Source organism: Heptranchias perlo, chromosome 11, assembly GCF_035084215.1.
Source record: "Heptranchias perlo isolate sHepPer1 chromosome 11, sHepPer1.hap1, whole genome shotgun sequence".
NCBI classification, from domain to species: Eukaryota; Metazoa; Chordata; class Chondrichthyes; order Hexanchiformes; family Hexanchidae; genus Heptranchias; species Heptranchias perlo.
In genome coordinates, this window is record NC_090335.1 from 47,694,276 (window position 1) to 47,721,665 (window position 27,390).

A 27,390-nucleotide genomic window follows, 5' to 3' on the forward strand; every position below is an offset into this window, starting at 1 on the left:
GCCCTCTCCCTGGCAGCACCATGTGGTCCCAGCTCTTTGCGACGTGTCATGGGGTGGGGGCACACTCCGGTGGGAAATTTAAATTGCTGATCTCCCGGGCTGCTGGAGGCAGTGCTCAGGGGAGATAGCCCCAATTCCGGGGAAACTTCAGACGGGTTGGGAGCCCTTCCCCCCAACACAGACTGATCATTTCCCTCCCCCCACAGACTCCTCATCCCCCCCCCCCCCCCAACACGCAGACTGTTCATTCTCCTCCCCCCCCACATAAAGTCTGCCCATTCTCCCCCTCACACGGACTGCCCATTCTCCCCCTGACACAGACTGCCCATTCTCCCCCCCCACACGGACTGCACATTCTCCCTCTCCATACAGACTGCCCATTCCCCCCCCACACAGACTGCCCATTCTCTCCCCCCCCACAGATTGCTCATTCTCCCCCTGACACAGACTGCACATTCACCATCCCCCCACAGACTGCCCATTCCCCCCCCACACAGACTGCCCATTCTCCCCCCCCCACAGATTGCTCATTCTCCCCCCCCCCACAGACTGCACATTCACCATCCCCCCACAGACTGCACATTCACCATCCCCCCACAGATTGCTCATTCTCCCCCTGACACAGACTGCCCATTCTCTCCCCCACACAGATTGCTCATTCTCCCCCTGACACAGACTGCCCATTCTCTCCCCCACACAGACTGCCCATTCTCTCCCCCTGACACAGACTGCCCATTCTCTCCCCCACACAGACTGCCCATTCCCCCCCCACACAGACTGCACATTCACCATCCCCCCACAGATTGCCCATTCTCCCCCTGACACAGACTGCCCATTCTCTCCCCCACACAGACTGCCCATTCCCCCCCCACACAGACTGCCCATTCTCTCCCCCACACAGACTGCCCATTCCCCCCCCCACACAGACTGCCCATTCTCCCCCTGACACAGACTGCCCATTCTCTCCCCCACACAGACTGCCCATTCCCCCCCCACACAGACTGCACATTCACCATCCCCCCACAGATTGCTCATTCTCCCCCTGACACAGACTGCCCATTCCCCCCCCACACAGACTGCACATTCACCATCCCCCCACAGATTGCTCATTCTCCCCCCCCACACAGACTGCACATTCACCATCCCCCCACAGACTGCCCATTCTCCCCCTGACACAGACTGCCCATTTTCTCCCCCCACACAGACTGCACATTCACCATCCCCCCACAGACTGCTCATTCTCCCCCTGACACAGACTGCCCATTCTCTCCCCCACACAGACTGCCCATTTTCTCCCCCTCCCCACACAGAGACTGCTCACATTTCTCACATACACTCCCTCATTGACAGTGTCACACTCGAAGATCCCCGGACAGCCACTCCCTATATTAATAAATATCCAGCACTTAAATTCTTTATTGACTCTGTGCCAGCTTAGAACTACAGCTGCTATTATATTGTGACCCATTTACGTAACAGCTCAAATTATAACGAAGACAAACCTGACAATACAATGCACACCCAATGGAGGTTTGCTTTCTGTCTACTGCTCGCATCATAGTTTTTCTTTAAATGAATCAGCATTTGAATTTACATGAACTTTACCCAGCACATGGAAGGAAGTATCTGTGTCTTGGCTGATTTCTTCAAATGTTAGAACGTTGAAAATGTAATATTGGACTTAAACCACTGCTGCTTTAGTGGTTTACCCTTTCGCTAGACTTCTGCTGAAAACTGCGGTTGTAAAAAAAAATTACATTTCCCAGTTGCCTGAGTTGTTAAACTTTGTTTGCAGCTGAGTTCTGGTCAAACTGCAGCTCGAGCTCAGAGTGAGATGGAGCAGCCCTGTTTTAAAGAGACACCTTTGAAGATTGGAATGTTTCTTGTATTTTCTTTGATTCTCTCATTCGGTGAGTAATCAGCTCGTTCATTATTCTTTATTTGTTATGTGGAATCAGTGCTGCTAGCTTCTCTGTTACAAAATGCCACACCTAGCTGTAGCTAAATCCAATCCAGAATTTCTAAAAGCCGCACCTCTTTCAGAATTGCTCAACCAGAAATGATTAACTTGGAGCAATTGTAAATCAGCAAGTAGCAGCAGCAAAAAGCGAAAGGCTCCTGCCATGGTAAATTTTATACACTTCAGAAAGAAAGAAGGATTTGTATTTATATAGCACCTTTCATGATCTCAGGGCATGCCAAAGCGTCTTACTTTGAATGAAGTACTTTTGAAATGTAGTCACTGTTGTAATACAGGAAACACTGCAGCCAATTTGCACACAGCAAGGACCCACAAACAGCAATGAGATAACGACCAGATAATCTGTTTTAGTGATGTTGGTTGAGGGGTAAATATTGGACAGGACACCGGGGAGAACTCACCTGCTCTTCTTCGAAATAGTGCCATGAGATCTTTTACATCCACCTGAGAGAGCAGACGGGGCCTTGGTTTAACATCTCATCTAAAAGACGGCACCTCTGACAGTGCAGCGCTCTCTCAGTACTGCACTAGAATAAGTGCTCAAGTCTCTGGAGTGGGACATGAATCCACAATCTCCTAACACAAGGACAGACCATTTGGACCAACTCACTCCAATTGAGGCATCTTTCACATTACAGAGGGAAACATGTAATAGATGACAGCAACAGGCCGTGTGCAATTGTAAATAAAAACAGACAAAAATGGAAACACTCAGCAGGTCAGACAACACCTGTGGAGAGAGAAACAAAGTTAACGTTTCAGGTCGATGACCTTTCATCAGAAATAGGTCGATGACCTTACATCAGAAATGCAATTTTAATCTTTGTTCTGAGATTTACCTGGGTCTGTACCCTGGCACACTGGATTTAATTTAAATGAATGGAAGGAAAATCAGGCGGGTTCCCTTACAGGCATATACTCCAATCTGCTTAGTTTTTCTATATTTGCTATGTCCAGGAGATCCAGTGCACCAGGGTGCAGACCCAGGAAAATTGCCCCAAAAATTTCAAAATCCGAGCGCAATGCACAGTGGCCACAGTGGCCAGATCAACCCTGGTTCAATGAGGAGTGTAGAAGAGCATGCCAGAAGCAGCACCAGGCGTACCTAAAAATGAGGTGCCACCGAGTGAAGCTACAACTCAGGACTACATGTACGCTAAACAGCGGAAGCAACATGCTATAGACAGAGCTAAGCGATTCCACAACTAACGGATCAGATCAAAGCTCTGCAGTCCTGCCACATCTAGTCGTGAATGGTGGTGGACAATTAAACAACTAACGGGAGGAGGAGACTCTGTAAACATCCCCATCCTCAATGATGGCAGAGTCCAGCACGTGAGCGCAAAAGACAAGGCTGAAGTGTTTGCAACCATCTTCAGCCAGAAGTACCGCTCCACATGATATCAAGAAATGGCTGAGTGCACTGGATACAGCAAAGGCTATGGGCCCCGACAACATCCCAGCTGTGGTGCTGAAGACTTGTGCTCCAGAACTAGCCGCACCTCCAGCCAAACGGTTCCAGTACAGCTACAACACTGGCATCTACCCAACAATGTGGAAAATTGCCCAGGTATGTCCTGTCCACAAAAAGCAGGACAAATCCAATCCGGCCAATTACCGCCCCATCAGTCTACTCTCAATCATCAGCAAAGTGATGGAAGGTGTCGTCGACAGTGCTATCAAGCGGCACTTACTCACCAATAACCTGCTCACCGATGCTCAGTTTGGGTTCCGCCAGGACCACTCGGCTCCAGACCTCATTACAGCCTTGGTCCAAACATGCACAAAAGAGCTGAATTCCAGAAGTGAGGTGAGAGTGACTGCCCTTGACATCAAGGCAGCATTTGACTGAGTGTGGCACCAAGGAGCCCTAGTAAAATTGAAGTCAATGGGAATCAAGGGGAAAACTCTCCAGTGGCAGGAGTCATACCTAGCACAAAGGAAGATGGTAGTGGTTGTTGGAAGCCAATCATCTCAGCCCCAGGACATTGCTGCAGGAGTTCCTCAGGGCAGTGTTCTAGGCCCAACCATCTTCAGCTGCTTCATCAATGACCTTCCCTCCATCATAAGGTCAGAAATGGGGATGCTCGCTGATGATTGCACAGTGTTCAGTTCCATTCGCAACCCCTCAGATAATGAAGCCGTCTGTGTCCGCATGCAGCAAGACCTGGACAACATCCAGGCTTGGGCTGATATGTGGCAAGTAACATTCGCGCCAGACAAGTGCCAGGCAATGACCATCTCCAACAAGAGAGAGTCTAACCACCTCCCCTTGATATTCAACGGCATTACCATGGCCGAATCCCCCACCATCAACATCCTGGGGGTCACCATTGACCAGAAACTTAACTGGACCAGCCATATAAATACTGTGGCTACAAGAGCAGGTCAGAGGCTGGGTATTCTGCGGCGAGTAACTCACCTCCTGACTCCCCAAAGCCTTTCCACCATCAACAAGGCACAAATCAGGAGTGTGATGGAATACTCTTCACTTGCCTGGATGAGTGCAGCTCCAACAACACTCAAGAAGCTCGACACCATCCAGGACAAAGCAGCCCGCTTGATTGGCACCCCATCCACCACCCTAAACACTCACTCCCTTCACCACCGGCGCACTGTGGCTGCAGTGTGTACCATCCACAGGATGCGCCTCCCAAACCTGCGACCTCTACCACCTAGAAGGACAAGGGCAGCAGGCACATGGGAACAACAACACCACCTGCACGTTCCCTTCCAAGTCACACACCATTCCGACTTGGAAATATGTCACCGTTCCTTCATCGTCGCTGAGTCAAAATCCTGGAACTCCCTTCCTAACAGCACTGTGGGAGAACCTTCACCACACGGACTGCAGTGGTTCAAGAAGGCGGCTCACCACCACCTTCTCAAGGGCAATTAGGGATGGGCAATAAATGCTGGCCTCGCCAGCAACGCCCACATCCCATGAAAGAATTTAAAAAACGCTCCGAAAACTGGAGCAAAACCTTCAGAAATAAAAGCACCTTTAAACATTCTTGTTGCCTACACCTCATTTCTTACATATCCAGCATAGATCGTCCATATTAGACCTTATTGAACCAGCAGTGAACTTAATATTGCAATCATTAGCTGTCTTGTTTGAATATCACTGCACATTGGATCACAAAGTGGAGAGTTGCTGTCTGCACTGACAGCTGTTGTTTGAAACAAAACTGACAAAAAGTTTAAAAGTTCCCACATAACATGAATATCATTGATATATGGAGAGCGATTTCTAGGCTGCAATAAGTTTTTGGGGTACAGGTAACAATCATGAACTACTAAAGTTTCCAGTTTGCAGTTTGAAACCATTTGAACCATCGGTGCTCTGCACCAGGATAGATAAATCATAACATTTACCACGTTATTAGCAAAAATATGTTATTTTTTGAAGTAAGTTACTGTAATTGATTGATTAAGAGAATGGTTGAAAGTAATTTTAAAGTGGTTATCTACAGCCTTGTTCAAAGTGTTGGATATGTTGTAACCTGTTGTGTGTGTACTACAATACGTTATGTATTATGTTACATACATGTATTATTATGTCACTGCAATATAAATTCTGAGTTCATAGTATTATTAGCGCTGAGTGATTATGATGTTCCAAGGTTCATTTCAGCTGTTTGAATCTGCCAGGCTGAATGGTTAGGATTGGACAATGAATGGAGAAGGTTTTCCTATGGAGAAGGAGCTGAGTGTGAGACAGTGCAGAAGCCTGAGAATCCCTGGATTGATGGAAAGAGAGATCAACTTCAGTGCAGATAAAGTGGTTTGAGAGAAAAGTAGATAACCAAGAACATAGCATTGGGGGAGGCCATATTACGGTAACTTGTTTAGAAGTTCACAATGCCGGACCCTGTCAAAGAATTTGGACATGTACAAGTGCAGGCGAAATGCCCTGGAATTGCCTGGGACGTGTCCTCAAAATTAAATTTCAAGCTTAAAGTTGTCCTCAAAATAGAATCAGTAGTTAAACTGAGTTCTAGGAGTCAAAAGATATTAAACTAATTAAAACCATATATGAACAAAACATTCCTTACTAGTGAAAGAAAACCAACATCAAGTACACCAGCTTGGAGCTAGCTCATTAGTGGCATATAAATATGTCATGCCTTATCTGTACCTGCATAAAACCCAGTGTTAGGGGAGGATTGAGGAGCAAGGGAGTAGGATTATGATCTGGCATGCCTAAGTACCCATGCCTCATTAACTTGGAGGTCCTCAAGGCTGCTTGAAGTGATTGATACCAAAAGAGATAAACTCTTCTAACATGTGTCACTCAGATTGGTCAATTGAATGAGAGAGGGGGTTTTCTGTAAAAATCAAGGTATATAAGAGGGATTTGGTACACCACTTAACAGATTTTCTTTGTTCTCTTTTGTCTTCTTTCTCTTCTGTTTGTTTTTTAGTCTTTACCTAGCGTATGCAGAAGGGTGCCTCTAAAGGGGTCAAAGTGCCTCCAGTACAAAGAGGAAGAGGTTATAAAAGTCAGATTGTAAGGCTATACCAGCCAGTTATAGGCAGAGATAGTGTGTTACTTAGATATACAAGTTTTCTTGACATCAAGGAAGGTGAGATTTAAGCCAGCTAATCCAGATACAATTACCAGTATGTAAGGTGGATTTAGCAAGGAGCAAGGAATGGATAACCCCTCTACAGAAGGAGGCTTATCAACCATACAGTCCAGAAGCCAACATCATTGTCCCAGAGGAAGGCAAACAATCAGCTTAATCATACTGCTCATAACGATGAAGTCATACAAGTTCTGTTCAGCACATTGGCTACCAGCATGGCATGGACTCCAATCTATCTAATAGACTGGGTATCTAATGCTGTTAACTTGGAAAAGTATGGGTTAATAAATGAAAGTTAGCACAGATTTGTTAAAGGAAAATCGTGTTTGACTAACTTGATTGAGTTCTTTGATGAAGTAACGAAGAGAGTTGATGAGGATAGTGCGGTTGATGTTGTGTATATGGACTTTCAAAAGGCATTTGATAAAGTATCAAATAATAGACTTGTTAGCAAAAATAAAGCTCATGGGATTAAAGGGACAGTGGCAGTGTGGATACAAAATTGGCTAAGGGACAGAAAGCAGAGAGTAGTGGTGAACGGTTGTTTTTCAGGCTGGAGCGAAGTATACAGTGATGTTCTCCAGGGTCAACATTAGGACCACTGCTCTTTTTGATATATATTAATGACATGAACTTGGGTAAAGAGGGAATAATTTCAAAGTTTGCAGATGACATGAAACACAGAAATGTAGTTAACAATGTGGAGGATAGTAACAGACTTCAGGAAGACATAGACAGACTGGTGAAATGGACAGACACGTGGCAGATAAAAAATTTTTTTATTCGTTCATGGGATGTGGGCGTCGCTGGCAAGGCCAGCATTTATTGCCCATCTCTAATTGCCCTTGAGAAGGTGGTGGTGAGCCGCCTTCTTGAACCGCTGCAGTCCGTGTGGTGAAAGTTCTCCCACAGTGCTGTTAGGAAGGGAGTTCCAGGATTTTGACCCAACAACAATGAAGGAACGGCGATATATTTCCAAGTCGGAATGGTGTGTGACTTGGAGGGGAACGTGCAGGTGGTGTTGTTCCCATGTGCCTGCTGCTCTTGTCCTTCTAGCTGGTAGAGGTCGCGGATTTGGGAGGGACTGTCAAAGAAGCCTTGGCGAGTTGCTGCAGTGTATCCTGTGGATGGTACACACTGCAGCCACAGTGCGCCAGTGGTGAAGGGAGTGAATGTTTAGGGTGGTGGATGGGGTACCAATCAAGCTGGCTGCTTTGTCCTGGATGGTATCGAGCTTCTTGAGTGTTGTTGGAGCTGCACTCATCCAGGCAAGTGGAGAGTATTCCGTCACACTCCTGACTTGTGCCTTGTAGATGGTGGAAAGGCTAACACAGAGAAGTGTGAAGTGATACATTTTGGTAGGAAAAATGAGGAGACGCAATATAAACTAAATGATACAATTTTAAAGGGAGTACAGGAACAAAGAGAACTGGGGTGTATGTACACAAATCTCTGAAGGTGGCAGGACAAGTTGAGAAGGCTGTTAAAAAAGCATATGCGATCCTGGGCTTTATTAATAGAGGTATAGAGTACAAAAGCAAGGAAGTTATGCTAAACCTTTATAAAACACTGGTTAGGCTGCAGCTGCAGTATTGTGTTCAATTCTGGGGACCACACTTTAGGAATGATGTCAAAGCCTTAGAGAGGGAGCAGGAGAGATTTACTAGAATGTTACCAGGGATGAGGGACTTCAGTTATGTGAAGAGACAGGAGAAGCTGGGGTTATTCTCCTTAGAACAGAGAGGGTTAAGGGGAGATTTGATAGAGATGTTCAAAATCATGAATGGTTTTGATAGAGTAAATAAGGAGAAACTATTTCCAGTGGCAGAAGGGTCGGTAAACAGAGGACACAGATTTAAGGTGATCAGCAAAAGAGCCAGTGGTGACATGGGAAAACATTTTTTTACGCAGCGAATTGTAATGATCTGGAATGTGCTGCCTGAAAGGGTGGTGGAAGCAGATTCAATAGTAACTTTCAAAAGGGAATTAGATAAATACTTGAAGGGAAAAAATTACAGGGCTATCGGGAAAGAGCAGGGGAGTGGGAGTAATTGGATAGCTCTTTCAAAGCGCCGGCACAGGCATGATGGGCCAAATGGCCTCCTCCTGTGCTGTACCTACAATGATACTATGAACTTGTTAGCTTTGTAAGGAGTTTAATCCTAAATTAATCTCACCAATCTATATCAGTCTTAGACACTGATTGATCATCAGCAATTCAGTTAATGCTGATTTACTGTGATACCGCTGACCTGCCTTTATAATATTTATTATTCAAATTGCTAGGTGACCCCGTCTATGACTATTACATACTTAACGCTCATCAGAGGGACCTGACTGCAGTGTTAACTTGTGGTATGAGTGGAGAAGTTGCTGTGGCTTTCCCGCCAGAGGGAAGAGTATCCGGGGCCAGAAGAGTGCGCCTCCAGGCCCCACAAGGAAAACTTAGACCACCCCTGCTGTCGACTCCCCCCCCGCCTTCTCAAACACAAGGTCCCAATGAGACAGTCCCTGAAGCTGAATCTGCCACTTACCATGGTGTTGGCGGGCGGCCCCTGTGCCGCATGGTTTTCCGCCACTTCCTGCCAACCTCCCGCCTGTTCCAGCAGGAAGTCTGCCAGCAGGATTTAAATGAGGCCTGGCTGTTAAAATCAGTCTGGTCTTTACTCTACCGCTGGTTGACAGGAAATTAACTCACCAGCACTGTTTTCCACCAGCAATCCACTGACAGTTACAATCCAGGCCTTAATCTTTTTTTGATAGACACAGATTATTACAATATGATAAATATATGACATAATAAGTGAATACTTACGCACAAGCATGGGAGTTCTCCCAGTACCCCGTCCAATATTTATCCCTCAACCAACATCACTAAAATATTATCTGGTCATTTATCTCATTGCTGTTTATGGGACCATGCTGTTCACAAATTCTCTGCTGTGTTTCCCTACATTACAACAGTGACTACATTTTTTTTAAGTACTTCATTGGCTGTGAAGCTCTTTGGGATGTCCTGACGTTGTGAATGGTGCTAAATAAATGCAAGTTCTTTCTTTACACATATGGATGCATTTCATTATAACTCAGTTAGTAGCATTCTCTCCTCTGAATGATGGATGTGGGTTCAAGCTCCAGATCTTTAACAAATAAACTAGGCTGACACTTCAGTACAGAAGTAAGGGAATGCTGCATCATTGGAGATGCTGTCCATTGTCTGAGATGTTAAACTGAGAATCTGTCGATCTATTGGTTTAGATGGACATTGAAGATCCCATGACGCTATTTAAAGAAAGTGGAGGGATTGTGTTAGTTGTCCATGTCCTCTTCAAGGCTTTGTGCTGTAAATATCCTAGTGGATAATTTATGGCAGATGACAGAAATGCAACTAATGGAGGTTCCATTTTAATAGTCACCTCTTCTCATTATAACGTCAAATATTTTGCAGATTAAAAGCCACAATGTAAGATCAAGGGCATAAGTTTCCAAGACCCTGTGCTGGTGCACTGTCCATAGAAAACAATGGATGGAAAACTGTGGGCAGTGCACTTGTGATTTTTTTTGACAAGCCATCCACTGAGTGTGCAGGGTCTTGGAAAACTTTCCCCTCAATATCAACTATTATTTGTATCTTTGTAATAAAATCTCTAGGCATCGACAAGCAACAGGAGTGCAACTACAACTGACACAACTTCGTCACTCTTTGTTTTAACTTTAGTTGTTAAATGTACTCGTCAAGCAGTATGGGGACCTGAATCAATCAGTGACACTTTAAAATCAGATCAAATGCTGAGCCTCAGCTGTATTAAGACTGTTGTGACGATAATCTCATCCCAGCCTTGGATCAGCAGAACAATTGAGAAAAAAGCTATAGTTGAAATCAAGTCCAAGCGTGCCCACCCAGGGAAGTCAATTTAAGTCTGATTGAAGCAAAATTGGATTTAACTCTATAAAGTTGACCATTTGCATTCAGTATTTATTGCCTCCATATCCAGGATGTCTCTGTGCGTATAATATTTATCTTGAGGGCTTGTTTCAAGAAGAGAAAGTTCAGATCTAAATGTAACCAAAAATATATCTGGCACTAAGGTACAATATTGTTTATGACTGTCTGAATGGTGTTATTAATGCCAGAAAGCTTTATTTACAATCTACTACTCAAATAAGGATATACTTTTCCGCCATTTTCTCCTTTATATGTTTTTATCAGTGCCTAGTCACTACGAACATTTCAGACTTCTCCGTGACTTCAACCAATAAGAGGGGCATCTGACCGATGCAAATGAATGAAGTATAATTTCTTCCCCTACTGCCACTTCCTTTCCTAATCTTAACTGTCACGCCAGCCAATCTGCTCTTTCAGCAAGCAATTCCTGTTTCAGCAGCCTCCTCCGCACAATAGGGTAATGAGTTGTCTCATTCTGACCTGATCACAAACAATTCTTTCAGGTTTTGTAAACTCTGCATCTACAAGCAGGGTTGTCTAACCACAAACACAAGAAGCACAATTTTTAACATGCTGACAGGAAGAGTCCGGGGTTAGGGGGTAATTGACAGGCTGACTGCCGACAGGAGCTGTACATCCTTCAGGGGAAAGGGGGGAGAAAGAGAGAGAGAGAGAGAGATCATCGGCAGTCAGGATAGAGATGGAGGGGGCGGGGGGTACAAAGATTAAAGTGGAGACATTGGACATTGGGATCAGAGAGCAGACATTGGACATCGGGTTCAGAGGGCAGACATCGGACATCAGGATCAGAGGGCAGACATCAGACATCGGGATCAGAGGGCAGACATCAGACACTGGATCAGAGGGCAGACATCGGACATCGGGATCAGAGGGCAGACATCAGACACGGGATCAGAGGGCAGATATCGGACATCAGGATCAGAGGGCAGACATCAGACACGGGATCAGAGGGCAGATATCGGACATCGGGATCAGAGGGCAGACATTGAATATCGGGATCAGAGGGCAGACATCAGACACTGGATCAGAGGGCAGACATCGGACATCGGGATCAGAGGGCAGACATCAGACACGGAATCAGAGGGCAGATATCGGACATCAGGATCAGAGGCAGACATCAGACATCGGGATCAGAAAGCAGACATCAGACATCAGGATCAGAGAGCAGACATTGGATATCGGGATCAGAGAGCAGACATTGGATATCGGGATCAGAGAGCAGACATTGGACATCGGGGTCAGAGGGCAGACATCGGATTTCGGGATCAGAGAGCAGACATCGGACATCGGGGTCAGAGGGCAGACATCAGATATCAGGATCAGAGAGCAGACATCGGACATCGGGGTCAGAGGGCAGACATCGAACACGGGATCAGAGGGCAGACCACCGCACAGTCCTCGTGGAGATGAAGTCCCGTCTTCGCACTGAGGACACCATCCAACGTGTTGTGTGGCACTACCACCGTGCTAAATGGGATAGATTCAGAATGGATCTAGCAGCTCAAAACTGGGCATCCATGAGGCGCTGTGGGCCATCAGCAGCAGCAGGATTGTATTCCAGCACAATCTGTAACCTCATGGCCCGGCATATCCCTCACTCTACCATTACCAACAAGCCAGGGGATCAACCCTGGTTCAATGAGGAGTGTAGAAGAGCATGCCAGGAGCAGCACCAGGCGTACCTAAAAATGAGGTGCCAACCTGGTGAAGCTACAACTCAGGACTACATGCATGCTAAACAGCGGAAGCAACATGCTATAGACAGAGCTAAGCGATTCCACAACCAACGGATCAGATCAAAGCTCTGCAGTCCTGCCACATCCAGTCGTGAACGGTGGTGGACAATTAAACAACTAACGGGAGGAGGAGGCTCTGCAAACATCCCCATTCTCAATGATGGCGGAGTCCAGCACGTGAGTGCAAAAGACAAGGCTGAAGCGTTTGCAACCATCTTCAGCCAGAAGTGCCGAGTGGATGATCCATCTCAGCCTCCTCCCGATAGCCCCACCATCACGGAAGCCAGTCTTCGGCCAATTCGATTCACTCCACGTGATATCAAGAAACGGCTGAGTGCACTGGATACAGCAAAGGCTATGGGCCCCGACAACATCCCAGCTATAGTGCTGAAGGCTTGTGCTCCAGAACTAGCTGCGCCTCTAGCCAAGCTGTTCCAGTACAGCTACAACACTGGCATCTACCAGACAATGTGGAAAATTGCCCAGGTATGTCCTGTCCACAAAAAGCAGGACAAATCCAATCCAGCCAATTACCGCCCCATCAGTCTACTCTCAATCATCAGCAAAGTGATGGAAGGTGTCGTCGACAGTGCTATCAAGCGGCACTTACTCACCAATAACCTGCTCACCGATGCTCAGTTTGGGATCCGCCAGGACCACTCGGCTCCAGACCTCATTACAGCCTTGGTTCAAACATGGACAAAAGAGCTGAATTCCAGAGGTGAGGTGAGAGTGACTGCCCTTGACATCAAGGCAGCATTTGACCGAGTGTGGCACCAAGGAGCCCTAGTAAAATTGAAGTCAATGGGAATCAGGGGGAAAACTCTCCAGTGGCTGGAGTCATACCTAGCACAAAGGAAGATGGTAGTGGTTGTTGGAGGCCAATCATCTCAGCCCCAGGGCATTGCTGCAGGAGTTCCTCAGGGCAGTGTCCTAGGCCCAACCATCTTCAGCTGCTTCATCAATGACCTTCCCTCCATCATAAGGTCAGAAATGGGGATGTTCGCTGATGACTGCACAGTGTTCAGTTCCATTCGCAACCCCTCAGATAATGAAGCCGTCTGTGCCCGCATGCAGCAAGACCTGGACAACATCCAGGCTTGGGCTCATAAGTGGCAAGTAACATTCGCGCCAGATAAGTGCCAGGCAATGACCATCTCCAACAAGAGAGAGTCTAACCACCTCCCCTTCACACTCAACGGCATTACCATCACCGAATCCCCCACCATCAACATCCTGGGGGTCACCATTGATCAGAAACTTAACTGGACCAGCCATATAAATACTGTGGCTACGAGAGCAGGTCAGAGGCTGGGTATTCTGCGGCGAGTGACTCACCTCCTGACTCCCCAAAGCCTTTCCACCATCTACAAGGCACAAGTCAGGAGTGTGATGGAATACTCTCCACTTGCCTGGATGAGTGCAGCTCCAACAACACTCAAGAAGCTCGACACCATCCAAGATAAAGCAGCCCGCTTGATTGGCACCCCATCCACCACCCTAAACATCCTGTGGCTGCAGTGTGCACCATCCACAGGATGCACTGCAGCAACTCGCCAAGGCTTCTTCAACAGCACCTCCCAAACCCGCGACCTCTACCACCTAGAAGGACAAGAGCAGCAGGCGCATGGGAACAACACCACCTGCACGTTCCCCTCCAAGTCACACACCATCCCGACTTGGAAATATATCGCCGTTCCTTCATTGTCGCTGGGTCAAAATCCTGGAACTCCCTTCCTAACAGCACTGTGGGAGAACCATCACCACACGGACTGCAGTGGTTCAAGAAGGCGGCTCACCACCACCTTCTCGAGGGCAATTAGGGATGGGCAATAAATGCTGGCCTCGCCAGCGACCCCCACATCCCGTGAACGAATAAAAAAAAAAGACATCGGACATCAGGATCAGAGAGCAGACATTGGATATCCGGATCAGAGAGCAGACATCGGACATCGGGGTCAGAGGGCAGACATCGGACATCGGGGACAGAGGGCAGACATCGAACACGGGATCAGAGGGCAGACATCGGACATCGGGATCAGAGAGCAGACATCAGACATCAGGATCAGAGAGCAGACATTGGATATCGGGATCAGAGAGCAGATATCGGACATCGGGGTCAGAGAGCAGACATCAGACATCGGGGTCAGAGGGCAGACATCGGACATCGGGGTCAGAGGGCAGACATCGAACACGGGATCAGAGAGCAGACATCAGACATCAGGATCAGAGAGCAGACATTGGATATCGGGATCAGAGAGCAGACATCGGACATCGGGGTCAGAGGGCAGACATCGGACATCGGGGACAGAGGGCAGACATCGGACACGGGATCAGAGAGCAGACATCGGACATCGGGGTCAGAGGGCAGACATCGGACATCGGGATCAGAGAGCAGACATCAGACATCGGGGTCAGACGGCAGACATCGAACACGGGATCAGAGAGCAGACATCGGGATCAGAGGGCAGACATCGAACACGGGATCAGAGAGCAGATATCGGACATCGGGATCAGAGAGCGGATATTGGACATCAGGATCAGAGAGCAGATATCGGACATCAGGATCAGAGGCAGACATCGAACATCGGGATCAGAGGCAGACATCGAACATTGGGATCAGAGGGCAGATATCGGACATCAGGATCAGAGGCAGACATCGAACATCAGGATCAGAGGCAGACATCGAACATCGGGATCAGAGAGCAGATATTGGACATCAGGATCAGAGAGCAGATATCGGACATCAGGATCAGAGGCAGACATCGAACATCGGGATCAGAGAGCAGATATTGGACATCAGGATCAGAGAGCAGATATCGGACATCAGGATCAGAGGCAGACATCGAACATCGGGATCAGAGGCAGACATCGAACATTGGGATCAGAGGGCAGATATCGGACATCAGGATCAGAGAGCAGATATCGGACATCAGGATCAGAGAGCGGATATTGGACATCAGGATCAGAGGCAGACATCGAACATCGAGATCAGAGAGCAGATATCGGACATTGGGATCAGAGAGCAGATATCGGACATCGGGATCAGAGGGCAGACATTGGACATCGGGATCAGAGGGCAGACATCGGACATCGGGATCAGTGAGCAGATATCGGACATCGGGATCAGAGGGCAGACATCGGACATCGGGATCAGAGGGCAGACATCGGACATCGGGGTCAGAGGGCAGACATCGGACATCGGGATCAGAGGGCAGATATCGGACATCAGGATCAGAGGGCAGACATCGGACACGGGATCAGAGGGCAGACATTGGATATCGGGATCAGAGGGCAGACATCAGACACGGGATCAGAGTGCAGACATCGGACACGGGATCAGAGGGCAGATATCGGACATCGGGGTCAGAGGGCAGATATCGGACATCGGGGTCAGAGGGCAGATATCGGACATCGGGGTCAGAGGGCAGATATCGGACATCGGGGTCAGAGGGCAGACATCAGACATCGGGATCAGAGTGGGGGGGGGATCCAGGCAACATCGTTTTTAAGGTATGTTTATTTAATTTGTTCACAATGGGAAATATAATTTTATTTAATTTATTTAGTTTATTTTTCACTGACCTGGCCCTTTCCGTTTGGTTTCACCAGGCGTGAATGGGAAGCTGTGGGAAAGTGCCCAGGTAATGATAAAATCTTTTTAACTATCCAATACACAAAAAATAAACTACCTTAAGTACCTCAATGAGGTACATTTGCTCCTTTAATTATCAGCCTGCTGGATTTAAGTGGGGGTGGGACTTCCTGGTGACTGCTGTAGGCACACACACAGATTTGCCTGAGTCTCATTCAAAAATGTGCGGGTTCCAGCTGGGATGTCTGCCCACTCCCAAAAACAGTGATTTTGATTGTCCCCCCACCCCCAACCCACCCGTTTTCCCCTTTTAATATCATGCTCAAGGTGTCCTCCATCTCAGTCTGCACACCTGATGGTGGTTGAAGTTCCTCTGTGTGCTATTTTTTGCACATCAGTTAATGCATTCATGTCAAATTTCTGTATACACTATTTTAACAGTCATCGGCATGTTTTCAAATAAACAGGCTTAAAACTTTGTTAACATAGTACACAAATAGCAGTCCCCAGATGTAAGAATCCACTATTTATTCACTTTAGTTTAAGGTAGTGTTTGTTGGATTTGTTCATGATGCAAATGTTTGGTGACCAGCTGTTAAAATGACCATTGTTTGTAACTGAGTTCCATTAGCCATTTAAGGAGTACATCAGTGTTTCTGTACTACATTCCAAAATGAAAACTAGATTTTAATTTTTCTTGTTCTTCAGAATAAAATTCAGATTAGTTCTTTCAGAATTTCTTGTCATCACTTAGAGAAAAAAGGAACTGAAATACCTCATGTATTTATATCTTGATACAGATCTGTGTACTGCTCAAAGACAAGTGAAATTACAAGAAGGGCCCCTAGTCCGAGCTGAGGGACGCCATATAACAATTCAATGTGATGTGAGTGGGTACCAGCAGTCTCCAGAGCAGAATTTCGAGTGGTCCATCTCTCGTCCGGACAAGCCTGATCTGAAAATTCAGATTATCAGCACAAAAGATCCCAATTTCTCTTATGCCATATATGGGAAAAGAGTGATGAATAAAGAGATCTACATAGAGAGAATTAAAGGAGACTCTGTGCTGTTACACATTACAAACCTGCAGAAAAGCGATGAAGGGGTGTATGAGTGTTTCACCCCCAACACAGACAGTGTATACTGGGGATCCTACAGTGCGGTGATGAACTTGACAGGTGGGTTATTCAAACATTCTCATCTTTTATATTTCATTTTTCAAGGCTGTACTATACCTAACCATTATCAATTCTTAATTCTTATTGAAAGTACACAGAAAGACCATTGCACCATATTAAAAATGCAGCAAAAACTTGTCATCAATCCAATCCAAATTTTAATACACCATTCTGAATATTAATGTACACAAAGAAATGCACAATTATAAACCCTTTTAAACACCTAGAGCAATACAACATTCTGAAACCTTATTGTACACAAGGCAATGCAGAAGTATAATGCCCCATTAAACTCACAGCAATGCTCCATAATGAATCCCTATTAAACACACAGCACTGCTACATTACGAACCCCATGTCAAAATTTACCATTATGGAACTCTATTAAACATACAGTTTTTTTTTAAATCCTATTAAATGTAAAGTAATGCATCATGTAAGATACCTGTACATGCAGTTTGCTTATTTACAGGGAAATAGATTTTCTTTGTGATTTGCATGGAAGAGCGGATAGAACGGGAAACACATTCACTGACAATCAAATCAGATGAGTGATCTGCTCAAGTAACATAAGAACAGTATTAACCTTCATTGTTTGTAATGTTCAAAATGCTTTTTGTTTGCAGCTCTCCTTGGCCTAGTGAGCAATGGCAATGCCGACTGTAGTACTGAGCCCTAGAGATCACACAGTTCAATTGGTCTCCAACTGGCAGGAGACTTGCAGAACCCCCCATCAGCACCACCCCCTGCCCACCCCCCCTCCCCCGCAGGGCAATGGCGGAGTCGCTTGGTTTCCTTGGTGCCTAATGAGGGCTGGATCATCCATGAGATTGTCCATTTAATGCCAAATGATTTAGATCATTTCCAGTTATATTCTGCGGGTTTGAATTTGCCGGGAACTGGACTGACATTCTTCAAAGTGACTGCAGTAGGACCTTTAACAAACCCCTAGTTGCCCTGAGAAGTTGGTGGTGGGCTGCCATCTTGAACCGCTGGGTAGCAGTTTTGAGTGGCTTGCCAGGCCACTTTAGAGGGCAGTTAAGAGTCAACCACATTGGTGTGGGACTGGAGTCACATATAGGCCAGACTCGTTAAGAATGGCAGGTTTCCTTCCCAAAAGGACATTAGTGAGCCAGTTGGGTTGGCAGTTTGAGCAGACTATTCAAGCTTCAGATGCATTGCAGCCAAGCACAATCTAATTCTTAACCAATGTCCATACACATGCACTTTCCAGCAGGGATAACTAGATAGTTATCAGGAGCAGGATCCCTGTCTGATTATTCCCATCCTAGCCAAGGGGTTCTGAGGACAACAATGGTGTTCATCAGTGTCCCAGATGTGACCTATAACCATCGTGGTGTGTACAGCGCAGTACCATACAATACAGTACACTTATCCATTGAGCCCTCGGGGGCATGTAGGACGAAGCATACTTTAATACATTATGCTACGTAAAAACTGCTCTTCTTGGAAATCTCCCATCTCCTCTATCTAAGATTGATTTGAATGTAAGTCCAAATGATGAAACGCTAAGGGCCTGTAAATCACCATGCCAACTAATCCCCGTGAAGTATTAGATTTTTATTTGTTTTTCTATGTTGTTATTCAAAATGCCATACTGCGGAAGAGCTGAACATCTGATGATATGAATTGAGTTAAGGTAGCTTTAAGACAAGTAAGATTGTGGAAGTATTGCATTCTTGTCCACAACCTATGAATATCCAGTGTGGATCCTGCAAACCATGCTGAAAACATATGTTCTTACAGTTATTTCAGACACACTCAGTGCAACATCAGTACCCCAGACCCTGAATAAAGTGGAAGGTGACTCCCTGGAACTGGTCTGTGAAGTATCCAAACAAACATCACAGCACACACACGTGGCTGTCACATGGTACCTACAGAAGGGAGATCAGAATCTCACGGTCATCTCTCTAACAAGGGATTTTGTCCTATATTCTGGAGAGGCGTACAAACAGAGACAGGCATCAGGAGATGTACGACTGGACAAGATTGGAGCCACTTCATTCAAACTAACCATTTACAAACTGCAAACGTCAGACCAAGGGGAGTTTTACTGTGAAGGCACAGAGTGGATCCAAGACTTAGACAAATCTTGGCAAGTCATGACTAATAAACGTACTGAAAAAACCACGGTGAATGTTAAAAGCATAGGTAAGGCTCATAAGCATAGAAATGTATGTCCTTTAAACAGCCACAATTTCATAATCTGATTGTTACATCCATTATGGTCAGAACATTATGTGCAGCACATGCCTGAATTTCCGATATGCACTCTGGCAGGGTGGGGTGGTGTTGAGAAAGGCCATTTGGCTGGCAAATGCATGATCACTATCTGTTCTTACTGTACATATACTAATGCAAGCTGGGAAGAAATGTAGCAGTACAGAGGATGCCCACCATTTTAGAATGGGGCTTTATGAAGCTGTTGGCTCTGTTTGGGAGGGAATGACACAGTTGCCCAGATGAGCAGCACAATGCGAATGGCATGAGATAGGTACGACCAAAATGGAGCATTTTTGTCTCTGGTATATCATATAAATGTCCCAGCTTGTTTTGACACCCACAATCTAGACAAATACTCAGAATTTAAGCTGATCTTTCAATTCCTGTACCTGTTGAGTTTGGGTGGATCTGGGGTAGGTGTGGGGAAATTCATGTGGTGAACTGTTCTACGGGCTCCCGGTGGTCTGCTGCTACTTCCAGGATTATCTGCCGGCAGATGTTGAAGATGTCCATCCAAATATGGGCGTGCATATTCAAATGACATGTTAATGATGGGAAAACATCATATGGCACATGTCTTGTTAATAACACCATAATTAAGGCAGGATGGTAGGAACAACATTCCTTGTGTATAGTGTTGCTATGGAGAGGGGAGAGAGATTTAAAATTTAAATTCTCCCACGGGAGCGGGGCAAATGATTATATCCTCTGTCCAGCAAATTTAAAAATGAAAACATATATATTTTGTCTTCAGCCATCCCAGAGGAGGCTGGCCCTATTTCACTGTTTTCCACCTTCCCTCAGACGCTGGATCCCTGTTGCAGATGGAAATCCACTGGGAGTCGGCCCAAATTATTTAACTGAGGCTCACCCCAGAAAATCAGGGATCAGCACGGGCCATTGGGACTGACGTTGTGGTGGGATTCCACCCAACCAGAAAATACTGCCTATTAAGTCTGCATGGCAGTAAAAATGTTAAAAGTTTGGAACGGGAACGAATCCCGGCTCCAACCTGCCAGCTTCCGCGTTTCACCCAGACGTACCTAGCCACACACACGCTTCAGAAACCCAGCCCGCCAGCACTTACAGCCGGCCAGATGACATTTAAAGGGGCAATTAAGGTATTTGAAGCAGTTAAGGGAATTACATTATAGTGTATTGAGGCAGACAAATGACTTTAACTCTACCTGAACATGTCTCCCGTGGCCTCTGAAACATGCCATGGAAACGGAGGCGAGTTGCAGCCAGCAGCCATTTGGATATTTAAACCATTCAACACATGTGAAGAAAAGGTGAGTTTTTGCAGCAGGGCAATCAGTTCTTTCAGACAAACCTATGGCTGGGAGTTCTTTGTGTTTAGATTGAGATTTCTTTGTTCACATTCAGAATTATTGTGTTCACGCATATCTACCTACATTTTGGGCCCCCTCAAACTGACATCATCAGGATGGGGGGGAGTGCGCAGTAGATGTATTCAGCACTACATCTGAGGAGGAGGCACATCAGCATCTGTAGCAGGCACGGCGTGCAGTTCTGGGAGTTGCAGCTCCACAAGGCAGAGGTGCACCACAAGAAACTGCAGAAGAGCAGAGGGGGGAAGAATAGAAGGCCCGAGGTCGCAGGAGGCACTAGCCTCGTGAGAGGGTCTACAGGCAGAGGCTGAGCTTCCTGGACCTCTCAGAGGAGCAGTGCCTACGAAGGCTCAGATTGAGTCGCCAGGTGGTCGCAGACGTCTGTGCGCTCCTTCATGCAGAGCTGCTCCTGGATGGGCCCGATGGCCACGCATTGCCCGTTTCAGTTAAAGTCACCACTGCCCTCAACTTCTTTCCCTCCGGATCCTTCCAGGGTGCCACCAGTGACATCACCAGGATCTCTCAGTCATCTGCACATAAGTGTATACGACAGGTCACGGATGGCTTGTTTGCCAGGGTATCCGACTACGTCAACTTCCCCATCAACAACATCAGCCAGACTGAGAGGGCAGTGGGTTTCCACTCTCTGGCTGGCTTCCCAAGGGCACAGGGTGCAATTGATTGCACACACGTAGCAATCCGAGGACCTCCACATGAGCCAGGACTGTTCATCAACCGAAAAGGATATCATTCCACCAATGCGCAGCTGGTTGCGACCACCGGAAGAGGTTTCTGCAGGTTTGTGCCAAATTCCCGGGCAGCTGCCGTGATTCCTTCATTCTGCATGAATCCAACATCCCGGCCCTCTTCCACACACAAAACAGACTTAAGGGCTGGCTCCTTGGAGACAAGGGATATTCCCTGCAGACATGGCTCATGACACTTGTGAGGAACCCCTCCAACAAGGCACAGCTGTGGTACAACGAGTCACATCACCACCAGGTCTGTCATTGAACAAGCCATAGGAATGCTGAAGATGCGCTTCAGGTGCCTGGATCGATCTGGGGGAATCCTTCAGTATTCACCGGCAAGGATGTGTAGAATAATAATCTGCAGGGAGTATCCCTTGTCTTCAAGGAGCCAGCCCTTAAGTCTGTTTTGTGCGTGGAAGAGGGCCGGGATGTTGGATTCACGCAGAATGAAGGAATCGTGGCAGCTGTCAGGGAATTTGGCGCACACCTGCAGAAACCTCTTCCGGTGGTCGCAAACCAGCTGTGCATTTATGAAGTGATATCCCTTTCAGTTGATGAACAGATTGCTACGTGTGTGCAATAATCGTGTGTTGCGTCCTGCACAACATCGCTCAACAGAGAGGGTTACAGGTGGATGAGGTCCCATGCGCTCGTGAAGCAGCTGCACCTGCCATCAACATTGAAGAAGACGAGGAGCAGGAGGAGGAGGAGGAGGGGGTCGGTGGACGATGGGTGAACCATCGGCAGAGCAACATCTCGCCTGGCTGCTCGTGATGCCAGGAAGTCACTCATATTTGATAGATTCTCACAGGGAGATCTGCAAAGTGACAATAGTCAAGGACACAGACCACCTGGAATGAGCACCATCACCACCACCAACACCACCCACAGGTTGCATAAAACAGTCCTAAAACCACACAAATACCCATTGTAAATGCACCCAATGGGTGGCATCAAGTCTCGCCATTTATGATGAAGCACATGAAAGGGCGCTTTCTCAAAAGGGACTCAAGAATGGGCAAGAAGTGGCAGCGGTGGTGAGAATCATAACATTTAACGTGCATTTAACCAAAGCCAAATATAATTGAAAAAGATGACAGTCTGTCAGGCACCCTTGTGCATACCCGTGGTGATCACAAAACCTTCCACTTCCTCTTCCTACCGCTTCTACTTGGTGCATCCCATGTGGCTGTAGCAGAGGTAGTGGCAGGTTGCTCAGAATCATGCCCGGACTGCTTAAATGCTTTCGGCTTATGCCCTCTGGGTTTTGGAGCCTGTGAGGGACCCGCCAAAGACTGCTCCACCTGCACCTGTGCAGGGGCAGACTCAGCCATCTGGAGAGGAGGCAGCTTTGCGGGTACCGATTATGGGGGGGGGGGGCACCGGATGAGACATGGGGGCGCTTTGAGTGGAGTCTCCATTTCCATGGCACCTTTCGCCACCATCTCTCCCCCAGGCCAGGCCCACATCACTCCTACCACTCTGTTGGACCACAGTTTGGAGGACATGTGTGACACCTTGTAAGGCCAGTGCTAATGTTTCAGTCTGCCTGTTTAAGGCGGCCGCATGTTGTTCACCCTGAGTCCGCACGGCTGTTGCCAGGGCCTGAATGGAGTCATTTGTGAGCCGTGCATGAAACGCAATGGAGGCTGCCATTCCATCCATTGCAATCATTCCCACACTTACCTGCAACATCAGTCCACTAATGCTGGAGGTGGACTCCTTCATCCTCTGCATCAATGTGGAAAATGTGCGTGGCATGTCTTCCAGTATGTCGCAAAGGTGCATCTGTACCTCTATCATTCTCCTTTTCAAGTATGGCCCCCGGTGTTCAGTATCTGTGCCAAGTTGAAGCTTGGAGATGAATGCGTCCACTGACACGGACTCTCTACTGCTGCCCCTGCCCCCAGTGTCTGCTCATGCTCGCTTGTGTGTGGTGACCCACCGGGTGACAACCCAACTACCTCTCTAATAGGACCCACTGAGGTGTGAGTATCTGCACTGGTGCATGACTCACTAAGATTTGGTGGATGACGTTAGAGGCATGGAGCTCCCCTGAGCAATGGCCGTCATCCACGTCTTCACTCCTTGATGACCCTGGAAGAGAACATACAGCAATATTAAGAATCAATGCAAAAGTAATGTTGCGATGAGCATACTGAGGTGGGCAACAGGTCAATCATTGATAACATCAATCCATGTTGTGTGTGAGGGATGTTAAAGGTCTGTCACCAGACATTTGTGGGGGTGCGGCCAGGCACTCCACCATTCGGCTAATTTCCAAGGCCTACTCCTTCGCCTCTGTCAGGGCCATGATTCATGGAGGCCTCCCTCCAATCTGACTCCTCTCCCTTGCATTTTGCGCTCACTTCTCCTACAAGGGGAGAAAGTACAGATGTGTGAGGGAGTCATGGTCCAGTGGAATGTTTGTTCTACTACTTTCCAAAGTCGAGAAAGATCACGTGAGGCACGTGACATAACTACTGAGCCAAAATACAGCAATGAGGATTTTCTGTCCTATCCTTGGGTTTGTGACAAGATACCTAAATATTGAGCAGGTAAAGGCACACTTCAGGTCATAAGGCACAAAGGCTCACCCACTGAAGAGTCTGGGATGCTAAAGCTGAGAAAAATATCTTGAGTAAAACCCAACAACATAGCAGAGACTACAAGTTAGAATGCCATGAGCAACATACCACACAGCTGGAGGCAATGCCAAAAGAAGTTTCATTACCTTACCAAGCCGGCCAAGTTATGAGAACCCACTGTTACCTTCCATTAACTGAGTGTACTAAGCATCCACGGCACTTACAATTATGCACCCTTCACAGTATCTTAAAGCGCTTTCAGTACTAACCATGAACGTACATTATGTTGCAAGGTACACTTAGCAATACCATATCTGGACCTTTCAATTATTTAAAAGAACAATGCTTTCTGAGCATCAAGAGTTAGTGCTTTCATTGGCAATTGTGCTAAGCAGTATGCTGCAGTTGACGGCTTGGAGTCCACCACCCACATTGCACAGCCTTGCATGATGGTTCATAACAGTACAGCCCATAATGAATTGGGTGGCAACTCCAGAAACACCTGCCGTAGAGCCCCCAAGTCTAAGGACAATTGGTGCTTCTCCCACGGATGTTCAGACTGCAGTCAGAAAGGCATGGTGTTCCAGGGTTGAATGGATTATCTCTTCTGGCTTTGATAGACTTGAGGATCAACTAAAGAGAGCCTTAGGGCTGGACTTTACTGATCTCATTGGTGCCAGTTGGTCTGTGCAGAACCTGTGTGGTAGTTCTCCACCCCAAATTTCAATCAGTTTCACCCAACTTTTAGTTTTCAGATAAAACCAATCAGAAACCCTAGGCATTGGTCACATGCACTGGCAGTTAGGTCAAAGAGTACTTCTATTTAGAATAATATACTGAACCAGGTCAAAGAGCTGAGCACATTTGGATTTCACAATTCAATGGAACCAACTCACATTTGTTTTTTTACATTTTTCAAATACAACAAAAATTGGTCATAGATAATCTGTGCAGTTATGTTTTATGACCTAGTGGGGACCAATTACAGCCTCCATAATCAGTTATTTTGGAGACCACCTCATCGGTGCCTTTGACTTATATATTTGTGTTATTTATAAATGTTAAAATGTTCTAAACTTTTCTATTCTTCTCTGCTCTCAGCTGAACTGCTGCTTTGGATGACAAGCATTGAACGGCTTGCTGTGACTCTGACTAATAGTGGTAATGACAGGAGAACATAAGAAACAATAATGTACTAGACAGGTTAATTACAGTGAAAATGGTCTCAAATGCATTAACTGCAGCTCTTTTGTTGAAATTTGAAACAATGACCTTTGATGAACGTCAGTATTATATTAATACACAGAGTGAATCACTGCTATTAACCTTCAACTGCTGATGTGATCGGTTTCATCTTCAGTGGCACTCTCCAGTTTACACCAAAGGGAGTGTGTTACAATTTAAAAGTAACATTTATGCTCCAGGCTACACCATTTAAGGGCAAGTGTAATAAGTACACTTGTTGATTCACCTTGGATAACTGCCAACACTGAGCTGGTGACAGTCTCTAAATTTTGATGAGGAGAGCTTTCAGAAATTCACATTGGTTTAATTTTACATCCCTTTGCTTCTGTCCCTTTTTGATTTCTTAATGCTGCCTCCAAGTTCCATTCCCCCTCCCTAATCCTGATGGCATCATGCTCTTTGCCCTGGGTATCTCCAGTCGAACAGGGATGAGCATTTGGATTCATTTAAGATTAGTAGTAGACTGGGACTATCCAAAATTTAACTGACATCAGCAAAAAAGGCATGTGAGTATGTTGGGACCACCTCCCTGGACCACCAGGAAACTTATACATATCAGGAACTGTCCCCAGCATTCCCTCCACTGAAGCAGATTCAGTGTGGTGCAAATTATATTTCTATTTATATATAATTTGCACTTGATCCTGTTTTCTCCACACCACATCCAAGTTGGCATTGAAATGGTGATCTTCCACCGGACTAAAATTATAGCAAATTTTGCTCTCTTTGTTTTTGGCTAAACCCAATACACTGACTGGCAGAGTAATGATTTTATTTCACTGCAGGTAAGAAGTTTCTTGCTCTGATTAAAGCCACTGCAGTCAATATTACTGTAGGTGGTTCACTGGAGATAACCTGCACGGTTGAAGCTCAGAATTTCCCAGATCGCTTCTTCTCTGTTGCCTGGTTCCTGGACAACAATGAGATAATCCGTATTGGACCAAATGCAGTACCATCCTTTCATGGTGAATATGAAATGAGAGAGACCTTGGGAAAGGTGACGGTCAGTAAGAAAAATGACAGAGACTATGTTCTGAAAATGTATCAGATTCAAGTGGAGGATGGCGGAGCATATCACTGTCAGGTGGAGGAGAGTGAGAAAATTTCATCTGGAGCATTCTCTACTAAGAAATCTAACGAGGTTACAATCACTGTTCAACGGCCACGTAAGAAACATTCAAATTGACTTTACTCTTCTTTTTGTAGTGATTAAGATATTAGGAGCATGTTTATATTTTTATCCTGAAAAACGTCTGGTCAACGCCCAGATAATTGTAAAATCTCAAACTCAATGGGGTAGAAATTTGTCTTGGGCAACAGTGCAAAACAGGCGATAACGAATTGGCCGTCCATTTTACACTCCGTCCAATTTTCTTGTCCATTGAAGTCAATGGAGAACAAAATGCCTTAAAAAAAATTGCCTCCTCTTCAGGGCTCTATGATTATGACTCAGGCCTGGACTTCCAGGTATATCTCCTGACCCCTTTTTAAATAGTGAACTTGTATTACCACTCTATAAATTCTCAGGAATCATTCCTCAATTTAACAAACTTACAACAATGTCTGTTAAAGTTCATTTCAATCTCTATCCCCTTTTAGACGTATGGCTGCGTGTAGCTGAATAGGTACTTTGACTTTTTTAAGAACACCCCACCTTTTTATAAGCATACCCTTTGTTATTTACATATTGTTAATCTCCCCCTCTGCAGTTTCTGGAAATCTGATATTTGACTTAGGCAACAATCCTTCTTCTTCCTGAGTAAAAACAGATTTGAAGTAACCATTTAATAACTCTGCTATTTCTTTGTTACCATATTCTGGTTTCCAGCTATCAGTTTTAAGTGAACCAATACTTTCTTCACCATGTGTATACTACATAATAACATCTTTGTGTCTGTCTGAATGCAGACTCATAAATGAGCTTTCTGATTGGTTTGGTGTAGCCTTCTCTACATTCAGTATTTATACAGTTTCTGACTGGTTAAGAAAAGGTTTTCTGCAAGATGAAGTCAATGTGATAGTTTCCTCCTTCAACCTCCACCACCATCTCAGCAGAGATACAAAACCAAACCTAGTTTGTTTTGATAATACCTGCCAGCAGATCCCCTGCTGTTCACTCCTTGGGCCTTCCACTGCCAGCCTCCGCCTTCCCTACTG

At 46.1% G+C, this 27,390-nt stretch overlaps 1 protein-coding gene across 1 annotated transcript in view; it reads left to right on the forward strand.

Annotated features, from left to right (window-relative positions):
• The first annotated feature begins 1,456 nt into the window (after positions 1-1,456).
• LOC137327289 (immunoglobulin superfamily member 3-like) overlaps positions 1,457-27,390 on the forward strand; it is a 44,625-nt gene continuing 18,691 nt past the window's right edge. Inside the window, exons 1-4 of the mRNA XM_067992942.1 lie at positions 1,457-1,910; positions 16,672-17,049; positions 18,817-19,224; positions 26,019-26,399. Coding sequence (XP_067849043.1) covers positions 1,835-1,910; positions 16,672-17,049; positions 18,817-19,224; positions 26,019-26,399 — 1,243 coding nt within the window. The 5' untranslated portion in view covers positions 1,457-1,834. The remainder of the gene's footprint in view (positions 1,911-16,671; positions 17,050-18,816; positions 19,225-26,018; positions 26,400-27,390) is intronic.